A 25,626-nucleotide genomic window follows, 5' to 3' on the forward strand; every position below is an offset into this window, starting at 1 on the left:
ACTGGCTATCTCCCAATGAGGCAGGGTGACCTGAAAAAGAGCAAACAAAAGTTTTTCTTCTTTTCACATGTTACGTATACGTACAGTGAAACCTTGGTTTTCGTTTGCCCAGGTTTTCGCCAAATTCAGTTTTCAACGATTCTTTTCGTCACAACATTGTCCCAATTTTTGTTCATCACCTCGGTTTTCGTCTGCTGTACGGAGCATGTCTGTCTGCCCGTTCCCACACAAAGCATCCCATGCACGCATTCTGAGTCAGTCTGGCTTTGTGTCTCATCGAGTGAATATTGCCCTGCGCATTCATAGGAAACATTTCGTAATAATCCGTTATTTTTTGTGCTTGTTTATTGAGTGAGACTGCTAAATAATCCACCATGGGGCCAAAGAAAGTTCCAAGTGCCAACCCTTTTATAAAGAAGGCGAGAAACATGATAGAATCCAAGAAAGAACTCGTAGCAAAGTATGAAAGTGGAATGAGTTGCAAATTTTGTGGAGAAATATCACTACCACCCTCTACAAAGGTAGAGGGTGGTAGTGATTGTGGTAGAGGGTGGTAGTGATGGTGGTGATGGTGGTGGTAATGCTGGTGGTAGAGGGTGGTAGTGGTAGTGATGGTGGTAGAGGGTGGTAGTGGTTGTGATGGTGGTAGTGGTTGTGATGGTAGTAGAGGGTGGTAGTGGTTGTGATGGTGGTAGAGTGTTGTAGTGATGGTGGTAGAGATAACCTCTCCTCCCTCTTCTCTCCTCGCCGTCTTCCATACGCCAACAATAAAGGTAAAAGTGATGTTAAATGTTCATTTATCCATTTCATTAGTGCTTTATATTTATTTCTCATTGTTTTCTGTATGTAAAACTATAGTTATTCTCTATAAAATGTATTTTTTGTTAATATTTTTGGGTGTCTGGAACTGATCAAATTGGATTTACATTATTTCTTATGGGAAATATTGCTTCAGTTTTCGTTGAATTTGGTTTTTGTCGGACTCTCTGGAACGAATTAAAGATGAAAACCAAGGTTTCACCGTACTGTAAAACATAGCACTTAAAAATCTAAACTTCAATTATACATTGTCAAGCTGTTTTAAGCTAGTTTTAGACTGCCCAGAAAACCTTGCATAACCAGGGACTTTCTCCTTAGGCCATAAAACACATCGCCTAATTTTATAACAATTGTCTTCAAGCTGTCTTCAAGCAGGCACTGGACAAGCACCTCAAGGTGGTACCTGAGCAGCTGGGCTGTGGCTCATACTTTGGATTGCATGCATCCAGCAGTAACAGCCTGGTTGATCAGGCTCTGATCCACCATGAGGCCTGGTCACAGACCGGGCTGTGGGGGCATTGACCCCCGGAACTCTCTCCAGGTAAACTCCAGGTATACTTTTGGGAAATAAACACAAAATTTATACTGTACAAGTCAAGCAAGCACTTATCACAAAAAATTTTAGGCAACACACCATGCTCTTATTCTAATCCACATACCTATTAATTGTTAAGGTCTCTACATACTACTGTTCACTTCTCATCTTTAAAACACTACAGATGTTGATGGTTATTAGTGAATTTAAGCTTGGTGTTATGATTATTTCTTGGTATTTCTTGGAGCCTCTTATGCTGCCTCCTTTCACTTACAACACTGAGCTATACAGTGGAAACTTGGTACTCGAACAGCTCCCTACTCGAACAAAGCTCGGCACTCGACCAAACAAACACGACCTGCCAGAACATTGCTGTAAACTATTTCGTGTTTCTTTGCATTTTTTTTTTTATATTATTTGTATAAATAAGTCACCATGGGGCCTACGAAAATTTGTGGTTGGGAAGAATTCATTTGATACTCGAATGGATCAGCACTTGAACAACCTTCTGGAATGAATTAAGTTCGAGTAGCAAGGTTCCATTGTAAGGTGGCTTTGCTGTTCCCAGGCTAAGGTTGGACTCAGGGAATTTTTTTTCATTATGAATATACTGTATATGGAACAAAAGAAAATACTGTACAATATTGCAGATTTTTTGTACAAAAACAGAAAAAGTAAATTTACAGATTTCTTCCTGAGAACCAAAATTAATTATGTATGGACTCTTACTGAATATAAATGCAAGTACAGGTGGGCCCTGCATATACAGCACCTTTTTTTTCAGTGTTCCACATTTTCATTGGCTTTCAGTTGAGCCATTGTTCATTATGTTCAGTGATTTTACTGCTTTTCTGCCATTTTCTCCATTTTTGTACAACAGTTGCATAAGCAAAGGGTAACCAGTGTCATATTTTAAGGTAAGTATTGTATGTATTGTTTATTAATTTATTTTTTTATCTTTTATGTTCAGGTCTATTGAGCACTTAATAGTATATAATAGTGTAAACATGTTATCAGGAGTTTTAGATATATTCGATAATGAAAAAAAATTCTCTTTTACATCTGCTAGCAATTTTCACTTACTGTATGGAATCTGGGACCTAAAAGCCATACAAATGGGGCTAGTAACCCCTTCTCCTGTATAAATTACTAAATTTAAAAAGAGAAACTTTTGTTTTTCTTTTTGGGCCACCCTGCCTTGGTGGGATATGGCCGGTTTGTTGAAAAAAAAAAAATATTTGTCCTGGAAATGGAAAGTACAATGCCTGCAGTCTAAAGGAGGGGTTCAGGATATTAGCAGTTTGGAGGGATATGTTGTGCATCTTTATACGTATATGCTTCTAAACTGTTGTGTTCTGAGCACCTCTGCAAAAACAGTGATTATGTGTGAGTGAGGTGAAAGTGTTGAATGATGATGAAAGTATTTTCTTTTTGGGGATTTTCTTTCTTTTTGGATCACCCTGCCTCGGTGGGAGACGGCTGACTTGTTGAAAAAAAAAAAAAAAAATTGTCCTATGTCTAACAGAAACCTGGACAAAATATATATACATGTATTAGCATACCTTGCTAATACAACACTTAACTTTAGAGCGCTTCACTAATATGGAGCTTTTCAATTATATCCATGATTATTATTTTTGGCAGTGACACGCACATCAGCTGACCAGTACCATTTTTTTATTCATTTTTACTTTTGCATTTTTTTTTTTTTAGACCCCTAGCACTAGTGCATACTTGATAAATGACAGTGTAAACACATTTTTAGGCTGTTATATGCACTGGCAAGTGAAAAAAAGGCTGATTTGCCATATTAGCGAGGTATGACCGTCTTTCTTTGCTCCTTAGGTATAGACTAGATTTCATGTTTTTTTAAAGGCATAGTTAAGTGTGCTATGTTGTATCCAAGTGTTTAAACAAATTTTTTGACTTTATAATTCTTTTCAGTTTGAATCAGTATGAAGGAGGAGGATGATCTACAGCTTATATTAACATGGAGAGACCATAAACAAGTTCTTACACTGGTTATGGAAACTTTGCATTACAAGGTAAAGTGATGTTTTTATATTAACTATTTATATATACAGTGCATATTATATTATGTGCATGCAGACATTCTCACTTACATGCATGCTCACACGTACTCACATGCTCTCTCATGTACACACACACATGCACACAAGCATGAGTGCATGTGCATGCACATACACGCATTCATGTACACACTTTCATGTACAGTGGTACCCTGAGTTTCGGCCATAATTCATTCCAGAAGGCTGTTCGAGTGCCATTACTGAAAGAATTTGTTCCCATAAGGAATAATGTAAATTAGATTAGTCCATTTCAGACCACCAAAAATACACTTACTAAAGCATTTACAATAATACACTTACATAATTCTTCAAGTTGGGAGCTGATAAATTAGACACATGTGCAACTCTTGGGTATCTTTATTGAGGAAACGTTTCGCCACACAGTGGCTTCATCAGTCCATACAAAGGAGAATCTTGAAGAACAGGAGGAGAATGAGGTAATCAGTCCCTCAACCTTGAGTCGATGTGGTCAGTCCATCAATCTTGAATAGAATACGGCATACGTGCTGAGAAGGAGCTTATAAACCGTTGGCAGGAGAGGTGCAGAAGTCATAGGTCGTGTAACATTTGTTCAATGTTGAAGTAGGTCGTGCCCAAGAATTAGGCAAGCGAAGAATTCCCAAGTATTAAGATCCCAAGAAGTTGCAGTGTCTGACAGGTTTGTAGATGAATGGTTCAGAGAACCGACATGTTGATAAATTAGACACATGTGCAACTCTTGGGTATCTTTATTGAGGAAACGTTTCGCCACACAGTGGCTTCAGCCACTGTGTGGCGAAACGTTTCCTCAATAAAGACACCCAAGAGTTGCACATGTGTCTAATTTATCAACATGTCGGTTCTCTGAACCATTCATCTACAAAGTTGGGAGCTGTACGAAACTCGGGGTACCACTGTAGTATGTATGGACGTGGATGTACATACATAGTTATTGTGCACATACATGCATATATCAATAACAGTATGTGAAACCTTGTTAAAATGGACTGATATGGGAAAGTGATTGTCCACTTTAATGAAAATCCATTGTATGGAAGAAATTGAAACAATAAAGAACATGTATTGCATAGATGGACAACCATATATGGACAAATGCCCATTGCAGTGAACTGAGTCCTCTGTATTGATGGCAGTAAAGGACATACTAAGAATAAACTATATTGCAATGTAGTACAGTAAATTACAGTTTGGTATCTGAAAATAAGAGATAAAAGTACAATACAGTAGAGTACAACAATTTTTCTTACCTTTTCTGGTGGCTATGCTCGTAATTGGATTACAGACTGTCTAGTGGTCATTCAAAATAATTTTTATTCTGAGTCAGAATAACTTTTATTGTGAGTCAGAGGAGCTGTAAAGCTCCAGCATAATATTGTAGCTGGTGTGGGAGATATACAAATAGATTGTATGGGGGATGTAGATGGCTCAGCAGATGTAGATGGTTGAGGAGACATAAATGTAATACCAGCCTTACCATAAATTTTTATATTAAGTTAAAAGCATTTATGGAAATGCCAGAATAAACCATCAGTTGCCCCAAATTCCATTCCCATATAGCTTGCTAGCTTCTCAGTAGCAGAACAAAGCTTAACAGAACGAATGTTAACACTAGTGGCACACTGTTGAACATACCATTCATGCACTGAATCCTTGTATCTTGGGCCATATTCATATTCTTCCTCAGAACAACTAACCTCTAGTGTACTTCTTAGATTATGCTGTAAGTTTGTTTTTCCTTCTACGAATGTCAGACACTTTTTGCTGTGCTTCCCACATACTCTCCACACATTTGGCCGCTGAGATGCCCGACTCCTCTTCCTTATTAATTCAATCTTCTGCTTAACACTTAAGTTCACATGGTTCATGGCATGTGAATGTAAAATATGGACTTGCTTTAGAGGCCATTGTTAATAACGCTGTACAGTGCACTTCAATAAAGTAATGATAAACACACTAATTCTAGGGAAAAACTGGAGACAACATGACAATAGTATGTCAGTACATATGCACCCAGGTAATAGCAAACTGATATAAAGTGAGCCACTGGCTCTGCTGCCCAGGAGCAGTGAAAATAGACAGGTCATAGATAAAGCCGGAACTGGACAATCCTACAGTGAAGCAGACTTAGTCCATTTCTTTGATGGTATGACTGGACCAGACAACTGTGTGATGCAGCAGACTTGGTCTACTGCATTGGTAATTTTATCACACACCTTCATATGGCAGATTTACTGAGTCTTTGTCTGGTCAGATTTTTTATTGCTGTACCTGAAATCCATTGCATAAATGTGCATCATACCAAAGTTTTACTGTATCTCAAACCACAAAAGAAGTATAAAAGTAAGTTCTCAGTGTATGTACGCACACATGCAGCTCGGAGTGTTTGTAGAGAAAGGGTTCTCAGTATACAGCATAGAGACAAACAACACTGGGTGTGTAATTGTGTATCTATATATATATATATATATATATATATATATATATATATATATATATATATATATATATATATATATATATATATATATATATATATATATACTCCTACTGCTCATTTGATAGAACATGTAAATTGAGTATTTTTGTACCATATAACAGTACACTGTATTTTTTTAACACAGAGACTGTCTCCTACCAAGGCAGGGTGACCCAAAAAAGAAGAAACTCTCATAAAAAATTGTCTTCCCTTTACATTTAGCAATAGAAACTCATCACACATGCATTGAACAGCCATGTACCAAAGATACTACAAATGCAGGAAAAACCAAACTTCATAACCATAAATTTCATTCCAGGAATTGTTCGCTGATGTTACCCTGATCTGCGGTGAGAAACAGTATGCTGTTCACAAGTTTGTTCTGTGTACTTGTAGTCCATATTTTGAGGAGTTGCTTGAGTGTGTACCATGTGAACATCCAGTGTTGGTTTTAACAGAAACCTCACATGAAACTTTGGAGGAACTGCTTGACTTTATGTACCTGGGCCAGACAGATTTCTGTTCCAAAGATTTGGATCGACTACTTGATCTTGCATATGAGTTCAGAATTAAAGGACTAATTAGCCCCAAGGATGAAGCAGACAGACAAGTATGTATAATACAATGTTCTAATAAATATATTCTTTATTAAATGTTAAAAGTAAATCATCTTTGTTGCAATAATTTAATTAAATCTATTTTTATAGTAAGGATATCATAGTATAGAAATGATGCTTTTCTTTCTTGATTCAGGAGATGTGGTTTTGATTATTTGTCAAGGCAGGTTTGGCAGTTTTATTTGCTTAAGTGTGTCCTAGACTTTGTGTCTGGTGCCTGCACATTGAGCTTTTCTCACATATGGTGCCAGCTGTCAGAATTGAATTAGAAGACATAGATAACATTTTTGGATTTTTAGAGGGATCTTTTAATTGAACCTTTGCCATCTGAACCCATCAAAAATGCCATTTACTCAATACATTCAATCTATATAAGTTTACCGCTGACTTTTTTGCCCCAAAATCCTCACTTTTTCCTATAGCACATCCCATATAACTTGAAGAACTAAGGGACAGTAGAAAATTTGAAAATTCAAGTACAGTAAACCCTCATTTTACTGGACTACTAGGAAGGAGTGGGTAGTTGGTACTGGTGATGTGTTCACAACTATGACAGATAATTCTGTCACCAGTGGATTTTGTTCCTTGTTTTTAAATTGATTGACTTATCAGATTTTATCTCATGTTTCTGAAGTTCAAAAAATTGAAGGTTTCCTGTACTGCACTAGGTATTGGTATTATGTTGAAGCCATTGTATTGAGATTGGTTGCATACTCTGATTTTATCTATGCAAAATAAAAGGTAGCCTTCTATCTAATGATACATATATCTTATTAAAGTTTAACCAAACACTCAAATACAGTATATGGAAAAAAGTAAAATAAAGTAAAAATCAATCTGTAATAGGTTAGTATTGCTTTTGAGTTATTATATATCAAGGTCAGGTGTGCAGCATAGCTTTCTCTGAACAAAACATGTCTCTCAGAGATACAAGAATACAAGATCAGCAGTAAGCTTTCTTGCCCATGTTAGGCTGCACCTACTGACACCCACCCATTCTACTCGTGTAGAAAAGTGTAATAGGTGTACGAAGGTTAGACTTAATCATCATTAGCCAATAAGCCTACTTTTTTTTTTTTCAGAAACTTGAAAAGGATTCAGTTAAGCAAGAGCTCTCTGAGGTTATGCCAGATAAAACCACCCTATCAAAGGTTAATGGCAGTTTTTTCTTGAAGGATTCCTTAAACATTAATAAAATTAAGATTGTAAATTATTTTTAATTTGAATTGTAAGTAGTAATTTTTTTTTTTCTTTTTGCAGGAACTTAAAAAGGATTCAGTTCAGCAAGAGCTTTCCAAGGTGATAACAGATGACACCAAATCATCAAAGGTTAGTGGTAGACTTTTTCTGTAATTTCTTGAACATGAATTAGATTAAGATTGTAGACTAAATTTTAGCATTTTTCTTTGGAATATACAAAAAATATTTTTTTTTTTCAGGGACTTAAAAGGAATTCAGTCAAGCAAGAACCTTCTGAGGTTATGTCAGATAAATCTACACACTCAGAGGTTAGTGTCAAATTTTTGCTTGGAGGATTCCTTGAACATGAGTTAGATTAAGATTGCTGATTAAGAGACTTTAATTAATGGAAATGATACAGCACATCAACATATTTGTAATCAGTCCATCACCCTTTAAGTCGTAGAATTTGAGGTTGTCAGTCCCTCAGCCTGGAGAGTTCAGTTCCATAGTCAGGAACTATCTGAAGATCAAGCGACAGTGCGGAGACTTAAATACTGTCGGAAGGAGAGGTGCATAGTAGTAGTAGTAGTAGTGAGAATGTAGCCACTGATAGGTCAGGTCCCTCTCAGATCCAACGGTTCTCACTTGAAAGGGTTGTCCAAGGTGTTTTCTGTACCAAGAGGCCATGTGTTGCAGTGTCTGACAAGTTGAACATCAAAATGGTATAAAATACCGACAGGTTGGTAGGTAAGACACAAAGGCAACAGTTAGGCGACTTTATTCCGAAACGTTTCGCCTACACAGTAGGCTTCTTCAGTCGAATACAGAAAGTAGGCAGGAACAGTAGAGATGTGAAGACGATGTAATCAGTCCATCACCCTTGAAGTCGTAGAATTTGAGGTTGTCAGTCCCTCAGCCTGGAGAGTTCAGTTACATAGTCAGGAACTATCTGAAGATCAAGCGACAGTGCGGAGACTTAAATACTGTCGGAAGGAGAGGTGCATGGACTGATTACATCGTCTTCACATCTCTACTGTTCCTGCCTACTTTCTGTATTCGACTGAAGAAGCCTACTGTGTAGGCGAAACGTTTCGGAATAAAGTCGCCTAACTGTTGCCTTTGTGTCTTACCTACCAACCTGTCGGTATTTTATACCATTTTGATGTTCAACTTGTCAGACACTGCAACACATGGCCTCTTGGTACAGAAAACACCTTGGACAACCCTTTCAAGTGAGAACCGTTGGATCTGAGAGGGACCTGACCTATCAGTGGCTACATTCTCACTACTACTACTACTACTATGCACCTCTCCTTCCGACAGTATTTAAGTCTCCGCACTGTCGCTTGATCTTCAGATAGTTCCTGACTATGTAACTGAACTCTCCAGGCTGAGGGACTGACAACCTCAAATTCTACGACTTCAAGGGTGATGGACTGATTACATCGTCTTCACATCTCTACTGTTCCTGCCTACTTTCTGTATTCGACTGAAGAAGCCTACTGTGTAGGCGAAACGTTTCGGAATAAAGTCGCCTAACTGTTGCCTTTGTGTCTTACCTACCAACCTGTCGGTATTTTATACCATTTTGATGTTCAACTTGTCAGACACTGCAACACATGGCCTCTTGGTACAGAAAACACCTTGGACAACCCTTTCAAGTGAGAACCGTTGGATCTGAGAGGGACCTGACCTATCAGTGGCTACATTCTCACTACTACTACTACTACTATGCACCTCTCCTTCCGACAGTATTTAAGTCTCCGCACTGTCGCTTGATCTTCAGATAGTTCCTGACTATGTAACTGAACTCTCCAGGCTGAGGGACTGACAACCTCAAATTCTACGACTTCAAGGGTGATGGACTGATTACATCGTCTTCACATCTCTACTGTTCCTGCCTACTTTCTGTATTCGACTGAAGAAGCCTACTGTGTAGGCGAAACGTTTCGGAATAAAGTCGCCTAACTGTTGCCTTTGTGTCTTACCTACCAACCTGTCGGTATTTTATACCATTTTGATGTTCAACTTGTCAGACACTGCAACACATGGCCTCTTGGTACAGAAAACACCTTGGACAACCCTTTCAAGTGAGAACCGTTGGATCTGAGAGGGACCTGACCTATCAGTGGCTACATTCTCACTACTACTACTACTACTATGCACCTCTCCTTCCGACAGTATTTAAGTCTCCGCACTGTCGCTTGATCTTCAGATAGTTCCTGACTATGGAACTGAACTCTCCAGGCTGAGGGACTGACAACCTCAAATTCTACGACTTAAAGGGTGATGGACTGATTACATCGTCTTCACATCTCTACTGTTCCTGCCTACTTTCTGTATTCGACTGAAGAAGCCTACTGTGTAGGCGAAACGTTTCGGAATAAAGTCGCCTAACTGTTGCCTTTGTGTCTTACCTACCAACATATTTCTTATATAAGTTAGCTGAAAATTATGTTGTTGGCCATTTATAGCATTTTTCAAAATTTCAAGTGGCTTTAGTGTTTTTGAGTTGCACTGAGATACTTTACATTTCCCTACATATCAGCTATAGTGTGTATGAACTGTCACCACTGGTTAGTGAAATACGTACACTAGAGGTATGTATGTCTGTGGCTCAGTTAACAACATTCTGTCCTAACATGCTGAGTGTCCATGATTTGATCCCCAACATGGGTGGAAATACTGGTTGCGTTTCCTTACACCTGATGTCCCTGTTCACCTAGCAGTAAGTAGGTACCTGGGTGTTAGTCGACTTGTGTGAGTCGCATCTTAAGGGACAAAATTGAAGGACTCCAATGGAAATGAGACAGACAGTCCTTGATGACAAGCTGATTTTCTTGAGTTATCCTAGGTGACTAGCCCTCCAGGTTAAAAATCCAAACAAATCTTTTCTATGGTCCTGAAAACCACTATGTTGTAAAAGGCAAAAAATTCTCAGTGTTTATTTTGCATTGCATGACTTGCAGGAAGAACTGGGTTAGGGTTCAGGACTCTTGATACACACATATAATTTTTTATTCAGAAGTTTATACTGAATAGCAGTAAATGTGCTTTGATGTCTGTGTGCTAATTTCCTACTCATCCTCTTGATTGAATTTAGTAATTATGTTTAAAGGTGTTTGAGTGAGCCATAATTTCTGGTATCTAGTTAAATTCCTAAATATTTGACTTATGCCATAGTCACCACTTTAACTTTCCAATGTAACCATACCTGTCAGCTGTTTATTGAAGTAGAAGGTTAATAGTACCTTTCTTTAGAGCTTTTTCACTTAACCCTTTTACTGTCTTCCACATAGATAGATGTTAACCCTTTTACTGTCTTCCACATAGATAGATGTTATTGATGCCAGTTTTGCTTATGCGGATCTACATTTAAGCACAGCACCCTCAGATATGGTATGAGTGGTAAATTTCAGCCTAGACTTGAGACAATGGGTCTGTGCAGTCAGTGTACACATTTTAAAAAAAATCATGCCCCATGCAGTGCATGATGAGAAAAGCAAACTTCTTGACTTTATTTTTTGTTTAAAATACTGATTTTGAGGTGTTTTCTAGTGTAATTTTAATGGTATTATTGGCTGTTTCTGGGTATCAATTAATAGAATGGAATATTAACAGGGAAACTGAGATGAAGTAGCTCAAAATAATGGAAATAATATATTTTTGGTAGTTTTCCTGAGGAACAATATGGGGCTTCCCTATCCCCATCCTAGTAGTCTTTACTAGAGCCTCTTCGATTACTGGGGCAACCTAAACCGTAACCAGTCAATGTTGGTTATACAGTGGACCCCCGACTAACGATATTATTTCAATCCAGAAGTCTGATCGGGTGCCGTTGTAGACCGAATTTGTTCCCATAAGGAATATTGTGAATTAGATTAGTCCATTTCAGACCCCCAAAAATACACCTACAAAAGCACTTACAAAAATACACTTACATAATTGGTCAAGTTGGGAGCTGATCGTTAGTTGGGGGTCCACTGTATTATATTATCAGAGAAATTGGGTAAAACTTTGATCTTTTTGTGTGACAGTGGATTCAGAATGGAGGGCAAGGGATGTGATTAATGAACAGAGAATAGGTTGCCTTAGTGGCTGGAAGGTCTGCAGTGTTTCTTTTGGACTATGCACTCTGTATGGTAAAATTCTTGGTTTACCTGATGCTGCCAAGAATCTACAGTATCGCATGTAAAATTCTGTCATATTTTTGAAGGCATTACAGTGAGTCATGTTGACGGCAGTGAAGGGACTTGAGCTAGAGTTCGTCACGGCCACGCTAGCTGGAGATTCGTCTGTAAAAACTTGCATTTGTGGTCACAGTGGTGCCTGTGCTAACCTTCCTATGGTGTAGAAATATACCTAGTTGGACGAATCTTTTTGTGGCTAGCTGGTCTAGTGGCTAATGCGACGGGCTGGAGTTTTGAGACTCTCTGACCGCGGGTTCAATCCCGGCTGGGGTATGGTTTTGTTTTAAAACATTGTTTCCAAAAATTCAAACATTGAGTTGACTTTGTTTTTAATTGTTGTACGGTATTAGCAACACCTTTTATGCAGTAATTATCCTTACATCTCATTCAGTATCTTTCTTTTAACCCTTTCATCACATTTCGTATAAATGGTATATGGTTCAGAAAACTGAGAAGTTGATAAATGAGACATTTGTGGAACATTTGGGTGTCTTTATTCTGGAAATGTTTCACCAGCCAGTGACTTCTTCAGTCCATTGCAGAGGAGTTGAGGTAACTAGTCCCTCAGCCTGGAGTCTGTGTTCAGTCCATCAATCTTAAAAAAAAGTGCAGCATATTCATAGAGATGGGGCTTATATACTGTCAGCACAAGTGTATCATCAACACAAGTGTCTTTATCAACTTTCATCATATCTAGTAGTCTCTTAGGTAGTCTACCCATCCACCTTGTATACACTTTTATAACACTTTATTATTTAATCCTTGAACTGTGGCTAACTTATGTTCTATGCCAATATTTTGTGCTTTTGTATTTGCTGTGTGTCACCTTCTGAGGCCTAAGCTCATTTGTTTGGGTCTCTCATCACCACCTGATGCCAAAGAAAGAAAAGAAAAATTGTATTCTTCATGGGTTGGCTGAGGGCATTATGGGTAAGATGGGCCCAGTAGCACATGTAAACAACAACAACCAGAACCTGTTGTACCACCACCAGCTTCCATGCCAGCAAACACAGTGTGGAACTGGCAGGCTGATGCTTAATTTTTCCAAATTTACTAAAATTTCATGGTAACAATGGAATTCAACCAAAAGCACACCATGTAGATTTAATCTAGGATAACCCAGTGAAGTTAAATAATGCAACTTATTTCCTGGCTTCAAGAATTATTAAACCTTGAAACAGTTATAATATCATAAGATTTCCATGTACAGTGTTAGAAGACAAAAAGAGTCAATAAAAGTAAAAAGAAATTCTTCTTTCAACGAACCAGTTGTATCCGACCAAGGCAGTGTGGCCCAAAAGGAAAAACACAAGTTTTTACCTTTAAATTTAGTAATACATACAGGATAAGGGGTTACTAGAAAAAGTAATTCTTTCTTTCAACACACCGACCGTATCCCACTGAGGCTGGGTGGCCCAAAAGGAAAAATGAAAGTTTCTCCTTTTACATTTAGTAATACTATATACAGGAGAAGTGGTTACTAGCCCCTTGCTCCCAGCATTTTAGTCGCCTCTTACAACACGCATGGCTTATGGAGGAAGAATTCTGTTCCACTTCCCCATGGAGGTAAGAGGAAATAAACAAGAACAAGAACTAGAAAGAAAATAGAAGAAAACCCAGAGGGGTGTGTATATATATGTTTGTACATGTATGTGTAGTGTGACCTAAGTGTAAGTAGAAGTAGCAAGATGTACCTGAAATCTTGCATGTGTATGAGACAGAATAAAAAGACACCAGCAATCCTACCATCATGTAAAACAATTACAGGCTTCCATTTTGCACTCACTTGGCAGGACGGTAGTACCCCACTGGGTGGTTGCTGTCTACCAACCTACTACTTACAAGAAAAAGTAATTATTTGTACAAATTTATAAAGAATGTTAAAATTGTGGCTATGGTGTCCTGTCATCTCAGCACGTTTTAAGTACAAAAATGCCTTGAGGCATGCCTATTATCTTAACAAAGTAGTGTTAGACATTGAAAAAAATAGGAAAAGTGTACAGTAGGGTTATTATTGAAAGAATTAGAGGTAAGACAGAATGTAGGATTGCAGATGAGCAAGGAGGTTTTAGAGTGGGTAGGGGATGTGTAGATCGTGTTTACATTGAAGCATATATGTGAGCAGTATTTAGATAAAGGTAGGGAAGTTTTTATTGCATTTATGGATTTAGAAAAAGGCATATGATAGAGTGGATAGGGAAGCAATGTGGCAGATGTTACAAGTATATGGAATAGGTGGTAAGTTACTAAATACTGTAAAGAGTTTTTATGAGGATAGTGAGGCTCAGGTTAGGGTGTGTAAAAGAGAGGGAGACTACTTCCTGGTAAAAGTAGGTCTTAGACAGGGATGTGTAATGTCACCATGGTTGTTTAATATATTTATAGATGGGGTTGTAAAAGAAGTAAATGCTAGGGTGTTCGGGAGAGGGGTGGGATTAAATTATGGGGAATCAAATACAAAATGGGAATTGACACAGTTACTTTTTGCTGATGATACTGTGCTTATGGGAGATTCTAAACAAAAATTGCAAAGGTTAGTGGATGAATTTGAGTGTGTGTGTAAAGGTAGAAAGTTGAAAGTGAACATAGAAAAGAGTAAGGTGATGAGGATATCAAATGATTTAGATAAAGAAAAATTGGATATCAAATTGGGGAGGAGGAGTATGGAAGAAGTGAATGTTTTCAGATACTTGGGAGTTGACATGTTGGCGGATGGATTTATGAAGGATGAGGTTAATCATAGAATTGATGAGGGAAAAAAGGTGAGTGGTGCATTGAGGTATATGTGGAGTCAAAAAACGTTATCTATGGAGGCAAAGAAGGGAATGTATGAAAGTATAGTAGTGCCAACACTCTTATATGGGTGTGAAGCTTGGGTTGTGAATGCAGCAGCGAGGAGGCGGTTGGAGGCAGTGGAGATGTCCTGTCTAAGAGTAATGTGTGGTGTAAATATTATGCAGAAAATTCAGAGTGTGGAAATTAGGAGAAGGTGTGGAGTTAATAAAAGTATTAGTCAGAGGGCTGAAGAGGGGTTGTTGAGGTGGTTTGGTCATTTAGAGAGAATGGATCAAAGTAGAATGACATGGAAAGCATTTAAATCTGTAGGAGAAGGAAGGCGGGGTAGGGGTTGTCCTCGAAAAGGTTGGAAGGAAGGGGTAAGGGAGGTTTTGTGGGCAAGGGGCTTGGACTTCCAGCAGGCATGCATGAGCGTGTTCGATAGGAGTGAATGGAGACAAATGGTATTTGGGACCTGACGATCTGTTGGAGTGTGAGCAAGGTAATATTTAGTGAAGGGATTCAGGGAAACTGGTTATTTTTATATAGCCGGACTTGAGTCCTGGAAATGGGAAGTACAATGCCTGCACTCTAAGGGAGGGGTTCGAGATATTAGCAGTTTGGAGGGATATGTTGTGTATCTTTATACGTATATGCTTCTAAACTGTTGTGTTCTGAGCACTCTGCAAAAACAGTGATTATGTGTGAGTGAGGTAAAAGTATTGAATGATGATGAAAGTATTTTCTTTTTGGGGATTTTCTTTCTTTTTGGGTCACCATGCCTTGGTGGGAGACAGCCGACTTGTTGAGAAAAAAAAAAAAATAATTTGGCATAAATAATTGGAATTGATAAATACTTTACTGGTATGCTCATTTAGGCCATTGTCGACACATATCTTTTTTGCAAACTTCAAGACACCAAAAATGTAATATTTCCTTTGATTTCAGTTTTCATTTCATAGGTCTGTTTAGAAAAGTAGGCCTTTTCAGTCTGTAAGAAAAATAATTTCGTGTGTGTGTTCCCGTTCCGTTCACCCTACTCGTATGATTTGTGACGTCACTCTCCGCTTAGCCATCACTGGCTGCAGCTGATCACGCCACATCGCTTGGCCTTGATATCTGTGCCACAAGGACTTTGGTGCGCTCAGTAGCTGACTTGTGATTGTCGTGATTGTACGTCATTTGTGATTTCCTGTTGGTGCGAGAGCACCAACATTATCATGCAGATTGCTTCGAAAATTGTGAGTTATTTCTCATTTTGGCATACATGGCTGATATCTTCGATGCCCTCAATCATTTCATTTGACAGATGCAGGGTGGTGGAGTCAACATCATTGAAGTGGAAGAAAACCTGAAGGCTTTTCAAAATAAGCTACTGTTATGGAAATGCCGAACAGAAAATGATAATTTTGCAAACTTTTCCCTGCTGGACGATTGTGCGAGTGAGATCGAAGACATGTCTGGAATCGGAGACATTTCTGTACCTGGGGAACTGAAGCAAGCAATTGCCATGCACTTAGATGAGCTTGCAAAGTTTCTCGATGGATACTTCCCCACCAGAGTCATATCCAGAATGGGTGAGACAGCTGTTCACATTCAGTGTTGCAGCAGCAGATGTCAATGATGAATACCTCGACGAAATCATTGAACTTCAGCAGAGCCGGGTTCAATAGCAACTCTTCAGAGCAACAATGCTCTCAACGTTTTGGTGTCGCCAAATTGTAGCGTTCTCTCTTATTGCTAAGAAAGCCCTTGAGATACTCATGCTGTTTCTTACAATGTATCTTTGCGAGCAATCCTTTTCGAAGATGGTAGATATCAAAATGAAGAAAAGGAACAGACTTTGCTGCAAAAATGATCTGGGAGTGGCACTTGCCAGAGTGAAGCTGTGCATTTCTGAACTTGTCTCTGAAAGGCAACAACAAAAGTCACATTGATTTGCAGTTTTGATTAATATCATATTTTGAAGAAATCATATTTCATTTTTCCAATTATGAAGGGTTCGGTGAATGCTCGAATGAAACTTGTGGGGTTCAGTACCTCCAACAAGGTTAAGAACCACTGATATAGAAAAAGTACAGTATTCCATAGTGCTCAGTTCACTTACCAGACGTTACTCATATGCATTCAGTACACATATGAATAGTTACTTCTATGTACTTCATATATTTAAAACATAATTGTCTTCCATCTGCACAAGTATCTAAACTATCAGTCAAACTGATTTTAAGAATTAATGCTTAAGGGTTTTCAGCTTGCCTGATTATGTTAGTCATTATATTCTCTTCTTTTTATTATTATGTTGATAGAATAAGCTATCAGAATGTCATTCAGTTGCATGTAGAGTTCTGAAGACTATGTGACTATTTTTACTATTTTTACTGCTTATAATAAAATTTCAAAAGTTATGTTCTTTTTGTAAAAAACTTGTTAGTTTTCTTAAACTTTTTCTATAAAACACATTGATGTACTTTTTCAAGATGTCATTATGATGATGTGTGCATTGACTGAAACATTGTAAAGTTTAAGTGACATCATTATTGAAAATTGAACTTCATTGAAAATCTGAAAATAATATATCCCAGATTTCATAGTGTTGAATACAGTAGTAGAGTCAACACTCTTTTTAGTCATCCTATTTTGTTCCATCTCTAAATGCCCCAGCCACTTCAGTAACCCTTCCTCAGCCCTCTGAATTATACAGTACCTTCTCTAACCTCCCACACCATGTTCATGTTCTAGAAATTATTTAAAACTGGAAATGGTGAGTGCATAGACATAACCTTTTCCTTGGCTAAGCAACAGTTTGGTTGGTCACCACCTATTCTTGCTCACAGCATCCTCTGAGGACTGCTTCCTGCATTGTGAACACCCAGTGCCACTCTGCTGTAAAATATTTTGTGATCAATTGTCCTGTTCAGCAGAGGACACTAATTTCTTTTCAGCAGCCTTTTGCAGTGCAGGGATTGCTTACTTTGTCCACCCTTTCTGATGATCCCACCTTTAATGCAGACTCCCTCAGACTTAATTTACACCAATTTGTAATGTCATCTGTGACTCTCATTCTTTCTGCCACTGTCTTTTAATTAGCAATGCATCCTCTTTTCCTCTGACATCTTCTACCTCTCATGCAGCACTGAATGGCTCTTATGAGTTGAGTGCTTTCCATTAATTGAATAATTTTCCATTAGATTACTATGGCTTTGAAATAAATGTTGACTTTTAAAAACTGACATCCTTAGGACAATGGCCATGTCAGTTATTTATGTATGCCAGTTTGAGATTATAGCATTCAATATTATTATTGAGATTATAGCATTGAATATCATTAAATATTACAGTATCAGACCCTTAATCCATATGATTAGCATTGTTTTGACATGCTGAGATATTAAATTTCAATGATACCTTGAAGCATACTGCTAATATTTTTTACATCAGTGGGGTTTTGACTGCTCTTATATACATGCCATGAATGGAAACATATATACGTACTTGGTTTTCCTTCCCTGGGAGTCAAGCCTGTCCCTGCAGCTGTAGCCCACACCTCTTTGATAGCAGGAAATGCTCTGCATACTAAAGGGGCTTTCTGCATGCACACCTAAATATCACCCATCTTTGTACAAACATGGTACCATGCTGAAATAATGAATCTTCAATCTAAGGACAGAAGTAAAATGAGGGGCTCCATAATACAGCGGTACCCCGATTTTGCACCGCTCCCAACTCGAACAATAATATAAGTTTATTATTGTAAATGCTTTTGTATGTGTATTTATGGGGGTTTGCAACAGACTAACCTAATTTACATTATTCCTTACGGGAACAAATTTATTTAGTATCGGCACCTGAACAGCCTTCTGGAATGAAATATGTAAGTTCAAAACTTGGGGTACCACTGTAGACCCTTCTGGGAGCAGACATCTTTCTATAGTGGGAAGGTGGGAGATTACTGTCCCTGTTGATGCATTAATTCACACTAGCTGGGGCTTCCATCTTTATCATATCCCTTCAATCTACACCTCTAGGCCCTTGTATCTCTTTCCTTGGATCAGATCTGATTACTTCCCACTCCCTAGGCACTATGACCTCTCTGGGTTTAGTGCACCCTCTGTGAATGAAATAATAATAGACTCATTTCTGCCATGGACTTGTGTTTACTCAAGCTTAGTTTTTCCAATAACACTCCTATGCAGTGCTGTGCAAAAAATTGGCTTCAAATCATAAGCAGAGTGAGAAAAGTTGCTCTTGTTTCCTAATTGTGTTATCTAAAGACAGTTTTTCTTGATTGTTTGATCCAGGGGTGATTTTTCCCCGTCTGATCTTGGGAAACATACTTAGGTCAACTAGTATTTTCAGAGTAAATTTATGTATTCATTGCTGCAGTCATTCACCACCTCATTTACTACCCCTTTCTCATACCAAGCATATTTTTTTAAAGGTTTTCAATAACCACAGTGTACTGATGAATTACCCCAGCATGTATTACCACAAGATAACATCTCCCCTTAATTTCATTGTGCTGTGTTTCACATTGAGGAGGGTGCCCTGATTCTGGTGAAGGGCTCTTGATTCAAGAAATTGAAGCTATCCTACCCTTCCCTTCCTTGGTTCAAACTAGATGATCAGCCTGTAACTGATTTCATCAACAATATGAACAACACACTTATACCAACAATAACTAAACCAACCAGGCTCACTGAGACAAGTGCAACCATAATAGACCACATATGGACCAATATACTAGCCCCTCTTAAATCAGGATAATCACAGATAGCACTACAGACCACTACCCTACCTTCCTCCTGACAAACAATAGTAAACCACCACTTGAATACAACAAAGTCTCATTTAGACTCCATGACGAGCCCTCAATAAGGAAGTTCACAGCTGACCTAGAGACTGTTGACTGGCCTACAGAATTCTCCAAGGCCAATGGTATTGATGACTGGACAGACATTTTTCTTAACAAATTACTTAGACTATACAACAAACATTGTCCTATAAAAATGAAACAGATCACAAACAAACGGCTTGGTTGCCCATGGCTAACCAGCACCATTCTGAAATGCAATGACAAGAAACACCAATATGAAAAGCAATATAGACAGGGCTTAATACACAAAGATATTCTTAAACACTATTCATCAGTTTTCACCAAAGTAATAAAGAAAGCCAAACAACTATACTACTCCAGAAGATTCACAGACACTAGAGGATATATAAAAAAAGATCTAGAAAACACTCTCTCAGATTCTAGGGACCCACAAACTGAAAAAAAAACAAGAATATTGTCCTAACTAAACCTACAGATACAGATATTAATGCCGGAAAAAAATCCCCCCCCCAGTACCAACAATACCACCAGTCCGATGAAATTCTTCTTTGCAAATATACAGGGTCTAAAGCCAGCAACAAACAACAAAATACCTTTCATCCGTGGACTGCTTGCAGAGGCAAAGGCAATGTTCGCGGCTTTCGCTGAGACCCACATAAAGGATCATTAGACAACGAAATATGGATCCCAGGTTACAACCTATACAGATGTGACAGAGTGAACAGGCAAAAGGGGGGGGAGGGGTTGGCCTGTACATTGCAGAGTCACTTGTTTGCACAGAACTGCTTAATGCCTCAAATGATGTAGTGGAAGTTTTAGCAGTAAAGGTCGAGAACCAAAACCTAGTCATTGTGGTAGTCTACAAGCCTCCGGATGCAACATCCTAGCAATTCCAGGAACAGCTGTTAAAAATTGACAACTGTCTGGAAAATCTTCCAGCTCCTGCACCCAACATCTTGCTCCTGGGGGATTTCAACTTAAGGCACCTAAAATGGAGGAATATAGCAAATAATATTGTTGCAGTAATAACACCAGGAGGCAACTCTGATGAAAACTCACACTCACACGAGCTTTTAAATCTCTGCACAAAATTCAATTTAAACCAGCAAAATAATAGAGCCTACTAGAATGGAGAATACACTAGACCTCATCTTCACTAACAATGATGATCTGATAAGAAATGTCACCATATCAAAAACAATATACTCAGATCACAACATAATTGAGGTTCAGACATGTATGCGCAGAGCCCCAGACCGACAAAATGAGATTAGTCACGAGGGAGCATTCACCAAATTCAACTTCAATAACAAAAACATAAAGTGGGACCAAGTAAACCATGTCCTAACCGATATAAGCTGGGAAGATATACTAAGCAACACAGACCCCAACTTATGCCTAGAACAGATTAACTTGGTGGCACTCGATGTATGCACAAGACTTATTCCTCTAAGAAAAAGGAGGAGTAGATGTAAAATAGAAAGAGACAGGCGCTCTCTTTACAGGCGACGGAAAAGAATAACAGAGCGGCTAAAAGAGGTCAATCTATCTGAAATGCGTAGGGAGACACTGGTCAGAGAAATAGCAAACATCGAACTTAAGCTAAAGGAATCTTATAGGAGTCAGGAATCGCGGGAAGAACTAAAAGCCATAAATGAAATCGAAAGAAACCCAAAGTATTTCTTCTCCTATGCCAAATCAAAGTCGAGAACAACGTCCAGTATTGGGCCCTTACTTAAACAAGATGGGTCCTACACAGATGACAGCAAGGAAATGAGTGAGCTACTCAAGTCCCAATATGACTCAGTTTTTAGCAAGCCACTAACCAGACTGAGAGTCGAAGATCAAAATGAATTTTTTATGAGAGAGCCACAGAATTTGGTTAACACAAGCCTATCTGATGTTATCCTGACGCCAAATGACTTCGAACAGGCGATAAATGACATGCCCATGCACTCTGCCCCAGGGCCAGACTCATGGAACTCCGTGTTCATCAAGAACTGCAAGAAGCCCCTATCACGAGCCTTTACCATCCTATGGAGAGGGAGCATGGACACGGGGGTCGTCCCACAGTTACTAAAAACAACAGACATAGCCCCACTCCACAAAGGGGGCAGTAAAGCAACAGCAAAGAACTACAGACCGATAGCACTAACATCCCATATCATAAAAATCTTTGAAAGAGTCCTAAGAAGCAAGATCACCACCCATCTAGAAACCCATCAGTTACACAACCCAGGGCAACATGGGTTTAGAACAGGTCGCTCCTGTCTGTCTCAACTATTGGATCACTACGACAAGGTCCTAGATGCACTAGAAGACAAAAAGAATGCAGATGTAATATATACAGACTTTGCAAAAGCCTTCGACAAGTGTGACCATGGCGTAATAGCGCACAAAATGCGTGCTAAAGGAATAACAGGAAAAGTCGGTCGATGGATCTATAATTTCCTCACTAACAGAACACAGAGAGTAGTAGTCAACAGAGTAAAGTCCGAGGCAGGCACGGTGAAAAGCTCTGTTCCACAAGGCACAGTACTCGCTCCCATCTTGTTCCTCATCCTCATATCTGACATAGACAAGGATGTCAGCCACAGCACCGTGTCTTCCTTTGCAGATGACACCCGAATCTGCATGACAGTGTCTTCCATTGCAGACACTGCAAGGTTCCAGGCGGACATCAACCAAATCTTTCAGTGGGCTGCAGAAAACAATATGAAGTTCAACGAGGAGAAATTTCAATTACTCAGATATGGTAAACACGAGGAAATTACATCTTCATCAGAGTACAAAACAAATTCTGGCCACAAAATAGAGCGAAACACCAACGTCAAAGACCTGGGAGTGATCATGTCGGAGGATCTCACCTTCAAGGATCATAACATTGTATCGATCGCATCTGTTAGAAAAATGACAGGATGGATAATGAGAATCTTCAAAACGAGGGATGCCAAGCCCATGATGACACTCTTCAGGTCACTTGTTCTATCTAGGCTGGAATATTGCTGCACACTAACAGCACCTTTCAAGGCAGGTGAAATTGCTGACCTAGAAAATGTACAGAGAACCTTCATGGCGCGCATAACGGAGATAAAACACCTCAGTTACTGGGAGCGCTTGAGGTTCCTGAACCTGTATTCCCTGGAACGCAGGTGGGAGAGATACATGATTATATACACCTGGAAAATCCTAGAGGGACTAGTACCAAACTTACACACAAAAATCACTCGCTACGAAAGCAAAAGACTTGGCAGACGATGCAACATCCCCCCAATGAAAAGCAGGGGTGTCACTAGCACGTTAAGAGACCATACAATAAGTGTCAGGGGCCCGAGACTGTTCAACTGCCTCCCAGCATACATAAGGGGGATTACCAACAGACCCCTGGCAGTCTTCAAGCTAGCACTGGACAAGTACCTAAAGTCGGTTCCTGATCAGCCGGGCTGTGGCTCGTACGTTGGTTTGCGTGCAGCCAGCAGTAACAGCCTGGTTGATCAGGCTCTGATCCACCAGGAGGCCTGGTCACAGACCGGGCCGCGGGGGCGTTGACCCCTGGAACTCTCTCTAGGTAAACTCCAGGTAATGAAACACCACTACATCCCACTGACACAAATAACAAGATAAACGACTTCTTCTCAACCATAGGATCTAATCTCGCCAATAAAATCCCACATACCAATGCCCATGCTGGGGACTACCTAGATGGGAATTTCCCAAATTCCTTCTATCTTGCACCAACTGAGCCTACGGAAGTCACCGAGATTATAAATTCACTTAAAATAACTCAGGGAATCTGTCTCATGTCCCACCATTACTGTACAAGCGAGCGGCCTGTGTCCTTTCACATGCTATTTCATTACTTTTTAACAAGTCACTAGAAACTAGCACCTTCCCGAAACTACTCAAGATGGCAAGGGTTACACCAATACATAAAGGTGGTGACTCTACAGACTTAAACAACTATAGGCCAATATCAAACTTACCATTGCTATCCAAAATCTTTGAGAAACTCGTGCACAGGAGACTATATTTATTTATAACGGCACAAAACATACTCAACCCCTGCCAATTTGGATTCAGGAAAAATAAAAGCACTAACGATGCAATCATAAAAATGCTAGATCTGCTTTACACAGCATTGGAAAATAAGGAATATCCACTAGGAATTTTTATTGACCTAAGGAAAGCTTTTGACACAGTAGACCACGGCATCCTATTTATTTATTTATTTATTTATTTAAAAATTTGAGCACACATACAGAGGTACAAAAAATACAGATAAGAGCAGCATGCCAAAGCCACTTATACTATGCATAGCATTACGGGCTGGCTTAAAATTAACTTAAGATTAACTAAGCAATGATGAAATCAGTGATAAAACTTTAATGTAAACAGATTACTATAAAGCACAAGTGAGTATTACAAAGACAGGTCATATGGTTGTATGCATTGTTGTACATTCAGTAGAATGGAGTATTCTGTTAGGTAGTGTATTTAAAAAATAATAAAGTTAGATTGGGTTTTAGGTTTAACATTTATGTGATATACTTGTGAGAAACATTTAAGATATACAATTTATAAGGTTCAGTTATTCAGTATTTATTTGGTTTTGGGTGAGTAAGTGATCTTTGTGAAGAGACTTGAATTTATAAACAGGTAGTGTTTCTTTTATATTTACAGGTAATGAATTCCAGATTTTAGGGCCTTTTATGTGCATTGAGTTTTTGCATAGTGTGAGATGGACACGAGGAACATCAAAGAGTGATCTGTGCCTTGTGTTATGGTCATGTGTTCTGTTGAGGTTGGCAAGGAGATGTTTGAGGGGAGGGTTAATATCAGAGTTAAGTGTTCTATGTATGTAATAGGTGCAGTAATAAGTATGGATGTTTTGTATGGTGAGTAGGTTTAGTGTATTGAATATTGGTGGAGTGTGCTGCCTATAGTGAGAATTTGTTATCATTCTAACTGCAGCCTTTTGTTGGGTAATTAGTGGTCTGAGATGGTTACTTGTTGTTGAGCCCCATGCACAAATTCCATAGGTGAGATAGGGGTAAATAAGAGAGTGATATAGGGCCAGGAGGGCTGACTGTGGAGCGTAGTACCGTATCTTCGATAGTATGCCTACTCCACAAACTTGACCATTATGGTATAAGAGGCCATGCGCTTGCATATTTCAAATCTTACCTTACTAATAGGTATCAGTATGTCACCATTAAAGACACAGCATCAACAACACGGCCACTTGATACTGGAGTTCTGCAGGGAAGTGTCCTTGGTCCCAAGCTCTTCCTCATATACATCAATGATCTTCCAAACGTATCCCAACACCTGAAACCCATTCTCTTTGCTGACGACACGACTTATGTCATCTCTCACCCTAATCTTGCCACCCTCAACACCATTGTTAACGAGGAGCTGATCAAAATATCGACTTGGATGACAGCCAATAAACTTACGCTTAACACTGACAAAACCTACTATATTATGTTTGGCAGCAGAGCAGGAGATGCACAAATTAACATTAAGATCGACAACACTCTAATTACTAGACATAATGAGGGCAAATTCCTAGGCCTATACCTTGACAACAACCTGAATTTCAGCACCCATATCCAACACATAACCAAAAAAGTATCCAAAACAGTTGGGATCCTCTCCAAGATACGATACTACGTGCCGCAAAATGCCCTTCTCACACTATACCACTCACTTATTTATCCATACCTCACCTATGCTATTTGTGCTTGGGGATCAACTGCAGCAACACACCTAAAGCCAATAATAACCCAACAAAAAGCTGCAGTAAGAATAATCACTAAATCCCATCCCTGACAACACACCCCCCCACTCTTCATAGATCTAAACTTACTCCCTGTTCAGTACATCCACACTTACACTGTGCAATTTACATCTACAGGACCTTAGACTCCAATATCAACCTTGACCTAAAACGGTTTCTTGATAGTTGTGACAGAACCCACAGGCATAACACCAGACACAAACATCTCTACGACATTCCCCGTGTCCGACTAAACCTTTACAAAAATTCAATGTATGTCAAAGGCCCTAAAATCTGGAACACCCTACCTGAGAACTCTAGAACTG

At 39.0% G+C, this 25,626-nt stretch overlaps 1 protein-coding gene and 1 long non-coding RNA gene across 3 annotated transcripts in view; one reads left to right on the forward strand and one right to left on the reverse strand.

Moving 5' to 3' along the window:
• The first annotated feature begins 3,288 nt into the window (after positions 1–3,288).
• Positions 3,289–16,998, forward strand: LOC128686842 (protein abrupt-like). 2 transcript variants are annotated; one of them, XM_053773977.2, is made up of 6 exons: positions 3,289–3,399; positions 6,240–6,530; positions 7,620–7,688; positions 7,798–7,866; positions 7,977–8,045; positions 15,994–16,990. In XM_053773977.2, exons 1-6 carry the CDS (start codon positions 3,310–3,312, stop codon positions 16,306–16,308), a joined length of 903 nt encoding a protein of 300 aa, XP_053629952.2. In that variant the 5' UTR covers positions 3,289–3,309; the 3' UTR covers positions 16,309–16,990. The 2 variants fall into 2 exon arrangements, with proteins under 2 accessions (XP_053629952.2, XP_053629953.2); XM_053773978.2 differs by lacking the exon at positions 7,620–7,688 and having other exon boundaries at positions 15,994–16,998.
• LOC138852344 (uncharacterized) overlaps positions 12,391–25,626 on the reverse strand; it is a 48,357-nt gene continuing 35,121 nt past the window's right edge. Inside the window, exon 3 of the long non-coding RNA XR_011391673.1 lies at positions 12,391–12,504. This is a non-coding gene — a long non-coding RNA (uncharacterized lncRNA). The remainder of the gene's footprint in view (positions 12,505–25,626) is intronic.

The sequence above is a fragment of the Cherax quadricarinatus genome, chromosome 7 (assembly GCF_038502225.1).
Source record: "Cherax quadricarinatus isolate ZL_2023a chromosome 7, ASM3850222v1, whole genome shotgun sequence".
NCBI classification, from domain to species: Eukaryota; Metazoa; Arthropoda; class Malacostraca; order Decapoda; family Parastacidae; genus Cherax; species Cherax quadricarinatus.

Bases quoted from the DNA above. Each gene is read 5' to 3' on its own strand.
- LOC128686842 (XM_053773977.2), top strand. From the start codon at position 3,310: ATGAAGGAGGAGGATGATCTACAGCTTATATTAACATGGAGAGACCAT. The intron at 3,400-6,239 runs GTAAAGTGATGT...ATTTCATTCCAG, and splicing joins TGGAAACTTTGCATTACAAG to GAATTGTTCGCTGATGTTAC. The intron at 6,531-7,619 runs GTATGTATAATA...TTTTTTTTTCAG, and splicing joins AGGATGAAGCAGACAGACAA to AAACTTGAAAAGGATTCAGT.